Source organism: Squalius cephalus, assembly GCF_949319135.1.
Source record: "Squalius cephalus genome assembly, chromosome: 20".
Lineage (NCBI taxonomy): Eukaryota > Metazoa > Chordata > Actinopteri > Cypriniformes > Leuciscidae > Squalius > Squalius cephalus.
In genome coordinates this window covers 23262897-23276256 of record NC_137141.1, presented here as the reverse complement: position 1 = coordinate 23276256, position 13360 = coordinate 23262897, and the positions used below count along the sequence as shown (strand labels likewise).

General features: G+C 38.7%; 1 protein-coding gene across 20 annotated transcripts in view; it reads right to left on the bottom strand.

Moving 5' to 3' along the window:
* The window catches only part of hectd1 (HECT domain containing 1), a 33302-nt gene that overhangs the window by 18733 nt on the left and 1209 nt on the right, over positions 1 to 13360 (bottom strand). For all 20 annotated transcript variants that reach the window (XM_079853285.1, XM_079853302.1, XM_079853298.1 and 17 more), the window contains exons 2-21: positions 10981 to 11227; positions 6697 to 6931; positions 6301 to 6528; positions 5453 to 5734; positions 4993 to 5263; positions 4789 to 4865; positions 4267 to 4365; positions 4057 to 4171; positions 3339 to 3513; positions 3098 to 3236; positions 2832 to 3002; positions 2504 to 2726; positions 2088 to 2351; positions 1924 to 2000; positions 1366 to 1500; positions 1115 to 1261; positions 918 to 1012; positions 636 to 741; positions 395 to 529; positions 151 to 290 (exon numbers count right to left, since the gene is read on the bottom strand). In XM_079853285.1, coding sequence (XP_079709411.1) covers positions 151 to 290; positions 395 to 529; positions 636 to 741; positions 918 to 1012; positions 1115 to 1261; positions 1366 to 1500; positions 1924 to 2000; positions 2088 to 2351; positions 2504 to 2726; positions 2832 to 3002; positions 3098 to 3236; positions 3339 to 3513; positions 4057 to 4171; positions 4267 to 4365; positions 4789 to 4865; positions 4993 to 5263; positions 5453 to 5734; positions 6301 to 6528; positions 6697 to 6931; positions 10981 to 11120 — 3254 coding nt within the window. In that variant the 5' untranslated portion in view covers positions 11121 to 11227. The remainder of the gene's footprint in view (positions 1 to 150; positions 291 to 394; positions 530 to 635; positions 742 to 917; positions 1013 to 1114; positions 1262 to 1365; positions 1501 to 1923; positions 2001 to 2087; positions 2352 to 2503; positions 2727 to 2831; positions 3003 to 3097; positions 3237 to 3338; positions 3514 to 4056; positions 4172 to 4266; positions 4366 to 4788; positions 4866 to 4992; positions 5264 to 5452; positions 5735 to 6300; positions 6529 to 6696; positions 6932 to 10980; positions 11228 to 13360) is intronic.

Sequence of the window (13360 nt, the reverse complement as noted above, 5' to 3'; positions counted from 1 at the left end):
CTGTGGACAAACAGAAAAGGATTAACTTCCTTATACATAATTTTTTCTAAATGGGTCATATTGTGGTTCAGAATATGAGAATGATCTTTGTTGATCATTTAAATAGGTTTTAATTGAAATTGGTCGTGCAAAAAAGACAAATCTACTCACTTTGCGTTGGTGCCGATCCAGTACACAATTCCATTCTCGTCAAAGTCATGTTGGTGCCTGAAGATGAAGCTCTGGCCCTCTCTGAGCTTTCTAACAAAGATGAATGAAGACCTGTCAAAGTCATACCACTGCTTGGCCACCTGGGGAAAGGGAGGAGACAAAGTTATGATCTTTTCTCAGATACCTGTGGGGATACAGCTAAGTAAATATGGAACGGTAGAAATAAACAAAAAAGCTTTCCTACCATCTTGAGCAGATACTGCTCCAGTGACTCAACAGTGGCCAGCGGCTCCATCTTTAGCATTCTACCAGTACGATCAATCAGGGCCGTTTCACCTGGAGCACGCTCCAAGCGGAAGCGTAACCTCCTTGTCAGTATCTAACACGACAGAAAAAGATTTCAATGAATTGACAATTCATAATGAAAGATGTCAATGTTTCACATGCACCAAACTAAAAATACACATCCAAACATAGAGACTGACCTGTAAATTATACGTTGAGCCTGGTGTATCATATAAGTGTAGAGGTAGCCGCTCTATTGACTCCAACACTGCTATCAGTTTGCGGATTAAGGCAACTGCGGGTCGGCTGGAGGACAGAAACAATTAAAAAGATGACAAACAAAAACAAATTTGCTCAACATGTCCAAACCAGAAAAAATAACTTGCTGGTTGAGACTTAGATATATAGGGAAGATATCACTTTTACATGCAGTGCCTGGGTAGGACACAATGACCTTATGTCTAACGCAAGATATACTTTACCTTTCGTCATCTTCATTTTCAGTAAACGCAGTCTTGAACACATTTATTCTTTCCATCAGAGGCTTACAATCATGTTTCACGTCTAGTTCCACACTCTGTGACGCAAACATGTAAATAAAGTAAGAGTAATGAGTATTGGGAATAAAAGTTGACATGTTTACAACTGACAGTAATGTAGTCGTGTATGTGTGACTCACATTGCTGAGGACAGTAAAAAGTGCTTGCACGAGGCCACTGCTGCACATTTCATATGGAGAAATGGTGTTCTCGTCTTTGAGAACGACTATTAAATTCTCCAGAGCTGTTTTCATGAGGTCTCGCCATGTGTTTTCACCTTCAATACACTGAGGGGAAAAAAGCAACAAAATCTTACTCACCGTTGTTTTCTTTTTGACCTCAACTACATGGAAGCTAAAATAAACTGTGACAAAGTTTCGCATAATTATACCTGTCTGTTAGTATGCAACTCCCAAGCAGACTCTAGCTGGGTGGCTATGTTTCTCAGAGTGACCACTACCCCTCTCGGCATACTCTCCACAGCCTTAAAGTGATCGTCGTAAAGATCTCTGGCCATGGTTTTCACCTACAGACACAGAGGTGGAAAAAGAATGTTGAGTAATTTTGTGTAATACACTACCGTTTAAAAGTTTGGGGTCAGTGTAATTTTTTTAAGCAAGGGTGTATTCAATTGATCAAAGTGACAGTGAAGACATTTATAATGTTACAAAAGGTTTCTAATTCAAATAAATGCTATTCCTTTGAACTTTATGTTCATAAATAATTCTGATGTTATGCATCGTGGTTTCCATAAAGTGGTTTTTGTGTGAGGACAAATAAATTTCAATGTCTCTTGAGCACCAAATCAGCATAACAGAATGATTTTGGAAGGATCATGTGATACTGAAGACCTCAAACTTTGAACAGTTGTGCAACCATGGCTCAAATAGGCATGGTCAAAACTATGAGTCAAGCTCTAAAGGATAAAATGAATGTTCAGTAATCATACCTTCTGTTTAGTTTTTTCCAATTTGGATTTAAGCTTTCTTCCTCGCTTACCAGTCCAGCCAGTAACAAACTCGGACCCTGTTACAAACAGAGGCACCAATAATTGAGTGACTTAAGAAACATACTGACAAAACCGATGCTTTTAATCTATTATTCCAAACTTACCTAGAGAGGTTTCTGCTGTGAAAGAGTGCTTAGTGCCTCGGTTCGACTCAAACACAAAGCCTGGTAGGTCCTCTTTGAGGATGGTGGCCTGCTGGCCATCTGAGTTATGGATAGCAATCTCACCCTCTTTCAGACAAGTGAGAGACCAGTTCCCCACAGTGAGTTTGGTGGGACCTTGTGTGGACAGAATGGGCTGGCTTGATGTCACTGGTTTGACCTGACTCCTGGCACGCTGCAGCTTCTCCAGAAACTCACTTCTGCTCTCTACAGGAAGGAGGGAAAGCAAGCATCAGCTATTAGAGCGCATAGGAGTCAATCATAATTTAACAAAGAAATTTAACAAATTTATTCAACTGGTGTCAGGAACTAATTTTGTTTTTTCCACTGATCAAGGAGTCTGTGTGCAGGGGACCTACCCGAACTGTCAGAGCCACCCTCTGGGCTTCCACTGGAGTACATGGTGGCCAGTTTACCATCCAGGATGAAGCGGAACCAACCATTGCTTCCATTGGAGAGCTCCAAAGCAGCTGCATCACTCCAGATATAAAGGCAGTCCCTGCCTCTGATGATGGACCAGTCTCTCCAGTGGTAGGGCTTCCCCTGCTGGATCTCTTTGGCATCCTCTTGTGGTTCATCATCCTAGAAAATAGACAAAGATCAACTTCAGAGCAATTTCTAAATATGTTTTTTACAACATAATTGCACAACAATAAAGACATGAATCTGAACTGAGTTGATTCAGACCTTCTCAGGCTTGGCCTCTTCCTCATTTTCGTCATCTGATGTGGGTCCTGCCAGAGTGGACACCTTATTAATGACACCCAGTCTGGCCAGCTGATCTAAAAACACATCACCTCCCTTATCCACTAGATCCCTAATGATCTGAAGTGCCAGCAGGTGACCATCATCATCATCCTGTGAGAGAGGAGTAGAAAGGTCAGTAAGACTTAACTTTAGCCCTATTAAATTTAAAAAAAGATCATCAAGAGGGAAAGACTAAATTATCTGACCTCCTGATCCAGGACAGTCGCAGTGATCTCCACAAGTACAGTGGGCAAGTTGTGTCCAGCATCAGAGTCACACACTTCCTTAAGTAGAACTTCAGAGCTATAGTGCACCATCTTTCTGATCAGAGCTAAACTGGCTTTTCTGTGAAAGATGATGCAAACTGTTATCCAAAATGCAAAACATAGCACTAAACGTTTTTTTGAAAATGTACTTCAGCACTGATGGTCCACATGAACCCCTCACCTTATTGAAGGCAGCATGGTTTGCTGAAAGGTCTGTGCAAATACTGGGAGGAGCCTTTTCAGGTAGATAGGTGCCATCTCAGGGTCACCTTTCGGCTCACTGCCCTCTTCCTCTTCTTTATTAATATCCTTCTTTTTCTTGTCATCCCCCTTGTTGACGGGGCACATCCAGTCTCCTACATCACACATAACAAGAAACTCTTTATTTGAAAAATCCCATGGAAGTCACCATTATGAAATTAATGGTTAGTGACTGCATTAAAGGACAAGGGTGTAATTTCTATGCCACCAGTGTCACCACAAAGAAGTGCAAAAATATAGTTTTTAAACAGGGCTTTCCAAACACTCCCTCATCTGCCATTGGTTGTCCAAACAACCTACTCTGTCCCAAATTCACACTATTGGTTTAGCCAAGACTGCGGTGTCTGACTGATTTGTGATTCTTAAATGACAAAGGCAATGTTCTGATTGCACCGTATGGCCTCAGTGTTGACATTTTTCAGGTAAAATTAGCATACAAATAGTTTACAATAGCCTCTGCATACTAAGTATAAACATACTAATATAAAAAGTATTTTAACAAACACTTTAGCTTTATTCTCCTGAAGCATTTACTTTCAAATAGCAAAAGGGAAACAACCCTCATATTTTATTGATGTGACCGATACCAGTGGTTAACCGAAATGTCATGAAGTGAAGATAAAAGCTGATGGACTCACCAGGTGACTGGAGAATTGCTACAACCTCACTGTGTCCCCTTTCTCTAGCTTTGTCTAATGGAGTTTTTCCATCTTCATCTCTCAGGTCAGGGTTGGCCCCATGGCGCAGTAAAGTCTATTGAGAAAACATTTGCCATAAAATAAATAGAATGTGTTAAAAAACATGTATAATGAATATACAAAGACTAGGTCACATGACAAACACTTTACCTTGGCTACTTGTGGCCTGCCAAAACAGGCAGCATAGTGCAGAGAGGATGACCTCTGGCCTCTATTGACATCAGCACCTCTCTCGCAGAGGAACTCCACCTTAAGCAGGCCAGAATACAGTGAGATCTTGCAGTCACCAGAAAACAATTTTCATCTGTTGCACTGACCCTATTCTTCTAACTTGCACAAGCAATCACCAGACCAAGAGGGTCAAGAAATTAGGTTGTAGTTGCTTTCATTATGCACAGCATTTGTAATATTGCTGCTGGTGGCGAGTCAGCCAGAATTACAATCATGCCAATTCAGTCGTGTCTCAGCCAGAATTACAATCATGCCAATTCAGTCGTGTCTCCTCCACATAACCATATTGCACAACGTAAGAATAGTGTCGTCCTAAATTCAGCATGTAACCTTTATTCATAAGTATGTGGTTTGTTTGCTCATGCTATTGCACTGTCTAAAAGTAATTTCTTGCAACATGTGCATTGAAAACCCCCCCAGCTATAAATAAATAAAGCCTACCATCTCTTGTGTTCCAAATGCAGATGCCCAGTTCAAGAGAGTCTGTCCTACATCATCCATGAAATTCACTTCAAATGCTTTGAGGAGTAAGGAAAAAAAGTAAACAGTACAAGTCAGGTAGGATGTCACCTCAAAGCAACAAAAGCCTTCAAAGTCCATGCCCCCCTAATATATTGATCTTGCATGCACTACTCAAACACTAACCACCAGTGTCAATGGCATCAATGAGAGCATCGGTGTCTTTGCTGCGTATACAGTCAATAAGCTGTCGGTGGGAACGTTCCCCGGAGCTGTCAAGACGCCGCAGACCAGGGATACGGCCGGTAGAACCAGCTGTGGATTTGGGCAAAGCTTTGCGGCCCTCAAAGAGCAGCACCAGCAGCAAGTCCACCAGCCGCATGGTGTCCAGCACGCAGCGCTCATCCCCCTGCAGAGCACTCTCCATGGAGTCAGGCAGCTCTGAGCGCAGGAGATCCTGGAGGAGGAGAGGAAACACAAATGTCCATAAATGTAACCAGTAGAAACTGGGATTTCAAATACATTTCAGAAATGTCCACTCGCAATTTTCTGTCAAAAAAACAAAACAAAAAAACCCTGGAGGAAACACACCGTACTTGTGACATCTAGCAAATGGCTAGAATATTTCTGTGAATATACATCTTACATGTGTAACAAGTGGTGAGCCTCTGCAGAGTGTAGACAGCAGGCTGACAATGGTGGACACTTGGTTGCTCAGTTTAGAGTCTGCAGAAGATGGAGCGGCTCCACTAGAGGTCCTGCCAGGCTTGCAGGTGGAAGATGGTCCAGATGCAGTCCCTCCTGCTGCAGCCATACGGGATAGCAGCTCTTCTGTCAGTCCATGCTTAGCTAATGGGGCTGGGTCAACTCCACGCCGTGTAAACCGGTCCGCCAGTGAAGCAAAGCAGCGCAGAGCTCCATCAGACACCTGTGGATTTCACCAGGACAATTATCATTTAGTTCTTTCTTGTAATATTTGTGCGTCATTTTACCAACAATGTCAGTTCTCTATACCTATTAGGATGCATTAAATTGATTGAAAGTGAGAGTAAAAGCCATTTATAATGTTACAAAATGCTGTTCTTTTGAACTTTTTTTCATCCAAGAATCGTCTTTTTTTTTTATCAGTTTCCACAAAAATATTAAGCACCAAAACTGTTTGCAACAGAGAGAGAAATCTGCATATTAGAATGATTTCTAAAGGATCATGTGACAATGAAGACTGCAGTAAAAGCTGCTAAAATTGTCCATTATTACTGTTTTTACTGTATTTTTGATCAAATAAATGCAGTCTTGGAGAGCAGAAGAGCTTTTTTTTTTTAAACAAATTAAAAAAATGTAAACTACCTCAAACTTTTGAATGAAAGCTCAATTTTAAATTCTGAACAGCTTAAATTTCAGTCCATTCCTCACAAAAAGCTACAGAAGACTTATTTCACACAAAATATAGTACAATTTCTTTTGGGTGAACCATAAGTTTTAGTCATGTACTACCTGGTGGTCTTCATGTTTCAGCAGACTAGACAGGGACTCCACGCATGTCTCAAGGGAAGAGTCCTGTGGCTCCATCTTACTACAGAGGCGAGAAACTACTGCCATGGCAGAGTGCAATGTGTCTTTGTGCACAAGATGACCGCTGTCCCTAATGAAGCTCAACACACAGTTCAGTCCACCCGCTTCAAATACAGCTCCAGACTCCCGTGTGCAGATCAGCTCCAGAACCTGATGACAAGACCGTATATGGTATGACTATCATGCATAGTGGAATTTACTGCACCTTTATAAAAATCAAGTAGCTTCATAGAGCATCTTTGTTTAACCTCATATTAGCAAATTGATTGAAAAAAAAAAAGTCTGAAAAATCACACCAGCCAATAAAGCATTATTTACCTTTACACATTGTTCAGCCAGATCTCTGCTGGTCCTGTTGTTAAGCTCCACCACCACTAGACGGTTACACAGGGCTTTGATGGCTCCATCTACTCCCACAATCCTGCGGGTGCATTCAGCAGAAACGTCCAGGTAGTAGGTGATGGCCCTGGCTGTCACTTCCAGCACATTATCTGGTGCGCTCTCATCCAGGAAGATCTTACACAGAGCTGGGAGAAACGTTCGTGGAGGACACCTATGGTGGCGAGACAGCAGTGTCAGAGTGAAATGAAGGTACACATTAGGGCTGCACAATATGGAGGGACAACGGCGATACATGATTTACTTGTTGAATAGCACAATGGTGATATGCGATGCAACATATCTTGTGTCAAATCACTTATTATTTAAAGCCAGAAAAGAATTATCTAATATGCATGTCTCATGTTCTATGCAAACAAAGCATTATGCTCGTTTACACTGCATGTCTTGATGCCCAATTCTGATTTGTTGCCTATATCCGATATTTTTGACCGTCTGATTACACGTTCTTTCAATTGTGACCCATATCCGATTCATGAGTTTACACTTGCCATACTATCTGAAACATCGCGCATGCTTAAAGGGGGTTCTTGCACAGATGGACGAACGTGAAATATGCTTGATGCTAGCTTTGTGATATATGCAAAGTTCGCCAAACATCACCATGATTTTGAGGTGGAGGAGCGAGGAGGACGAAAAGGGCCATCATTGCAGCCTGCGCATATGCTTCAGTTATTGTGTGCGAGAGAGATCTCAGGACTGGTGGGAACATATTGTGGCGGGCTTTAACGATGAGCAGTGGATCTGAAATTTTAGGATGAGCAAGCCAACCTTTGATATGTTGTGTCAACGTTTGTCCACACTCCTCTCCTACGACCACATGATGTCAAATCGCTCGCAACCGTCAGTCTGGGCAACTAAATGTCTATCATTAGGCATTGGCTAATAAATTCTTAGATTTTATTCGCTTGTGTGTGTTAGAGACTAAGTATAAGTTTTGCATAGATATATTTTCACTTGCTGAACACTCTGACTTGGTACAAATCGCTTGACGGAGAGTGAAACTCAAGCGCTATTTCAATTCAGTTCAATGGATGCGCAGCATACCTGTATTTGACGTATCGTAAACTCTAGTGTCAAGGAGCACAACTTGCCGTCTCTTTGCTGAGAACGCTGTTTCTCTCACACACACACAAAAAGAGAGAGAGAGAGAGGGCGAAAGTCTTACATACCACGCAGAATCAACGGGCTACACGTAAATAATATTCTTTGTTGTATTTTCCTGTCAAAATAACAGTTCATTTGAAATTATTAAGCTTCTAAGAACAAGCAGAAGATATGCTGATTTCTCCGGTAGTTGGCAGAACTAATGCTGGCGCTCATGTATTACCATCCCTGTTTTGATTTCAGCAAATCAGTTCGAGCGAATGCTGAAAGCTTTGATTAATATTCATGAATCCAGAAGCTCATCAATCCTTAGTGCGTTTTATAATGTTATTAGTAGTAGAATTAGTAGTAGTATTATCTTTTAAATATTAAATAGTGCTTGATTATCATAATATAATGTTTGATTGTCTGATGTTAAGAGTGTACGTTCAGATAGGCTACTTAAGCTGTGCCTTTTTATGAAGATTATAGCTATATATAAAAAAATAGTATATCAGTCTGGCGAGTAAACTAAAGAATGTACTAGCCAATGGCGATTCTATTGCCAAGGTGTGCGTAGAGGGTTGCAGTATATCTTTTACTTAAGAAAAAGTAATATCCATCATTAATGACAATCAGTGGGGCTGGGGTAGTAGGCATTGACAAATTTCACAATTCGATTTCAATTCACAAGCTTGTGATTCGATTAAATTCATCAAGGTACAAAGAATATCGCAAAAAATGCAGTAAACTATACAGGGAACCCTAGGTGTTATATTACTATAATATTAAAGGTTAAAATTAACTGATTTGTATAGGTTACTTACATTTAAATTAAACTAGGAGGTTTTTATAATAATAATAATAATAATAAGTTATAATAATAACAATTATGTTTCTATTTGTTTTTTGAAATAAACATTTAAATGGACATTGAGTGGCTTTTCTGAAGTAAATGGAACATTAAGTTACATTGTTTACAAGTTGTTTTATTGATGTCTTTTCACAGTTCAAACACTGATTGAGCCAAGAGACATGACATGAGACATGATTAATTTCAGTAAGTCAATCTATATCTTTCGACATGCCTTTTGAAGTTGATGTTTATTTTGTGCTGTAATTATAGTACAGAGGAAAAGATAATCAGTTCGCAAGGGCTCCACATTGCTGCTTTGCTCAAACGACAGCGATCTGTCATGCCACATTAAAGAGTGCCAAAATGGTATTTAATGTTTGAATTTCTTAATAAAATTGACAGAATTCAAAAGCTGAGACTTTGTTTCATATCGCAAGTAACAAAGCACAAAAGTTATTGCGATATATTGAATGGGAGGCAAGCCACAGTTTTTTCTCATTCATCAACTGAAAATAGCATAGACCAAAAGATCGATTCTTAGGATTTAAAGTCCCCGTGAACTGGAAGTTGCAAACGACTTTTCTCCAGTGTTATGTCGTATTTCCAAGTGAAACGGAATATTGAACAGAGGGCAGGGTTTTACTCTAGCGCTCCTCCTCTCAATCTCTCGCTCATAGCAGACTAACGGTTTGAGGGGAGTGATTAAGCGTTTTCAAACCAAGCCGTCAAACCTACGTCATCAGAAAAAGACGCCATTCCAAACCGGAAGTAACTTTTCAGATTTTGATTAAAGATTACCATGGTAAAAAAATTTTTTTTATATTTACTTGCACGGATTAATTGTTCACCACAAGACTAGTAATGCGCTAACAAAGTAAATAGGGTCAATTTTGATTTCATGGGGACTTTAAGAATTGATTAAAATGGAGAAATCCATATATTTAACCCAGCCCTAACGATCAACTGTAAATATAAACAATTGGCAGGCTTCATTTACGTGTCAACTTTGTGCAAAAAACTGCTTATACAGTTTTTTGTACTTTGGTTTAAAAGGTCTGTCGTATTTCTCCTATGGGTAGCCACCCCCTGTGATCTACAGCTTTTATCAAACCACTAGTGACTGAATGTGGTCATCACGTTTAAAACCAAAATAAACCCACACGACTGAGGTGCTTCCTTGTTTGTCTTGACCTTCTTCAACAGCTATTGTGGCTTCCTTATTCTGACCTCCAGGCCTACTCAGTTTACAAAATTAGCAAAACACACTGCTGATCCAACCAATTTAATTATAGACTTTTTAAGACGTGTAAAAACATTTTAACAATCTTGTGCAAACCCTTTAATATTGTATGTTAGACTGAGTTGCTTTTGTATCTAGTGGTAGCAGACTTGTGTATACTCATTAAGTTCATAACTTAGTTCAAAATGTGAAATCTATAGATTTAGATACATCAGAAATGTTTATTTATTTTGTTTTAATCTCAGGGAATATGTTCACAGTTGTAGTATGAGCATTACAAGTGCTTTTTTCTCCCAATATATACACAACTCCTTTTTTAAAGGAGAATTACACCCATTTATAGGATATTTACTTTTAAGACTATACACACACAAATTATCATATAATATCTAACAAATTCAAATCCATTGGTTGCATCGTTGAGCTCTACTTACCAACGAAATTTGTTCCAAGGACAGTTTTACCAAAAGCCCCTCTTTTGACTTGATTTTTGTTGTTCATATTACATTTAAAAAAAATAATATTTAATAAAATGCTGTGATGTCTAAATTTATGCTAAAAAGTGATTCCTATGTTTTAAATGTATTTTCATTGGTTTTAGATAAAACATTATAGACTTGTCAGCCATAACATTAAAATAATTATTAGCTTGGTCTAAATTTTAATACCGGTGCATCACTAGTGTAAGCATACCTGGAGACATTTGTGTTTATGAATTAATGCTAGTGTTGCACCGATCAGATCATTTAAGGCCAATACAGTCACCAAAATTTTAACACTAAGATCAGACGACACCGTTAAACAATATTTATTTTATAAAAGGGTCATAATCCACGTCTGCAAACTCAAGTCTTTTTTTTTTTTTATCTCCGAGTGCCTTTGCCACACTTACACAAGTTGATATGCTATATTAAATTGTACCACACTTACATTTTGTAAAATACTAAATTAAAAACAGTTATGAATAGTTATTTTGTTATAATCAAAACCAATGAACCACAGAATCAGTATTCACACTTACGTTTCGAAGCAGCGGTCGACGTTGTCTGACATGAGCAACAGCATGCAGAGCTGCTCTAGGGCGATGAGCTGCATATCCCGCTCATCGCCCTGTCCCATCTGCAGCCATTCCAGCAATGTGTCTGGGTCCACGTCCGCCATGACGCCCCACTACCCTATCCACCCAACACCCAGTCACCCCGCCAGCAGCAGGAGAGAAATGAACAGGGGCAGTCACTGGTCCTCTTGATGTCTCATCAAGTCGTCACCTTCATAAGAAATAGAAACAAAATATGAGCATGGAAATGACATCTGGGATATAACAGGAGAAGAGAACTCCACATAAAATCCTCGGCAACGTTGCTTTGGGCCTTAACCTCCACCTTCTCCCATTTGTTTGGAGCTGAACTGAAAACACAACCCTTGAGTAATTGCATGGAAACTGTTGGTTAATAATGAAAAGGGTGGAGCAAATGACTCCTTGAAAACGTATGCACTTGAAAGGTAAACTAATAGGAGTAAATCAGACTATAAACATGATGAACTGCTGCCTGTAATCAAAGCACTGAAAGAAATTGCTGTGATTAGCGAATTAGTAAGCTTGGACAACAACAGTTCGCATGATGAATAGTTCATCAATGACTCACACTGTATGGCCCAAACAGCCCATCTCATCACCAACACACAGTAAGCAATTCAAACAGAAATCACTATACTTTTATTGTTCTGAGAAACAAACCATTAAAGTAAAGAGCAGCACTACTTTCCTGAGATAGGCAAGCTGAGCCAAGCATGAGGATAAAATCATTAGAATGGAAGATTTATGTAAAATAGCAAAAGTGTGTCCTCCATTACTGCCTGGGTGGCTACAGACAGGCTTCAGATAGATCCACCACCTTCTTAGAGACTAACAGAGCGATCCACTTATCAACAGATTAAGTGACTAACTTGATTCAGGAAGAATGTCCTGTTGAACTTGACATTCAAAGCAACTTGTCTGTGGCCTAATCCACACATTTGCTGGATGGAGAGAGGAAAGAAAACCTGATCACATGCACACCACATTACGTTGCTACTCTAAAAATTCAAGTATGAATAACAATCACCTGATTGTGATCAAATTAGACAAATATATGCCATGATGGCCAATGCATTCACCATAACTTTTTAATTCATGAGCTGACATTTCCAGAGTTACTTTTTTGGTTTCGTAACCAATTTTTAACAGTAACACTAGACCATTGTGAACGAAAACAAGTTCTGATGCCATTGCCCTGAGTTACAATTTCTCTTGGAAAGAAAGTGTTTACTATAATTATACCACCATTAAATGAATGGGATTGGTTCATTCCCAGTCTATTAGTCCACCAGACCAATAACATTCAACTTTATCTTCATATCGTTATTAAGGTTTTGTTTGTTGTTAATTAACGTAGAGATTGTATCATATTTCATACATTAATTTAAAGCCTCTAAACAACCAACATGATCAGAACTGAAAAAAATGTTGTACACAATCATACATGCCTTCTGCCCTCTGATTGATAGCTAATACTTTTTCAGTAAGTAAAAAAAATAGCATAATTCTAAAAAGTTCCACTTTCAGATTGTGGTAAACTTGCCTTTTTGCTGTGAAAACTTTAATGTTTTTTTATTTAGTAACGTAAGAATACATTTTAAATTGTTAAAAATATTTCAAGATAAACATATAGGCTACTGGAATGAATCAACTAAGGTTAACTTTATTCTTTTTTTTAGCATGTTAAAACGTATCAAATATATCATACAACAGGCTTTTAAAATTGTTTATTTGTACATCTCTCAATCATTGCATTATGTTTTGCTGTCCACAATTAAGAACTTTGATCATAAAACTAAGCATTAAATATCTTCTTACGAAGACATATTGGGAGACAAAGTGAAAGCTAATATGTATGCATTTTATGCAAGCGGTCTGATACACAGTTATAAAAATCTCACTGATTTACATTATAAGCTATCAGAATTTCATCTAATGCTTTGGCCATATAAATAACATCACCGAATTTTGCTCATTTCGGGGCTGTGAATAAAATCGACACGTAAATTTTTCTCCTTGAGTTGTGAGCACAATATTCTCACTAAATCATACTTTATGGGCCATAAAAGCATGATGTGTAAAATATTATACAAAATTAAATTAAACGCTTATGGCAACTTTAAGATTTTATTTTATAGTTTGTCTAAACTAAGGTTCAATAAAATGTTCCATAAAAGGAAATAGTTATTATAATAGTTTTTTTATGGCTATTATTTCATGTGTCAGGTTTTGCAGGCTCATTCCCACCTAAGCTAAATATAAGAAAAAGGAAGAAATTTAGTCTCGAATACAAAAGTAAGTTCCAGTCTAATTAAATTTAAGT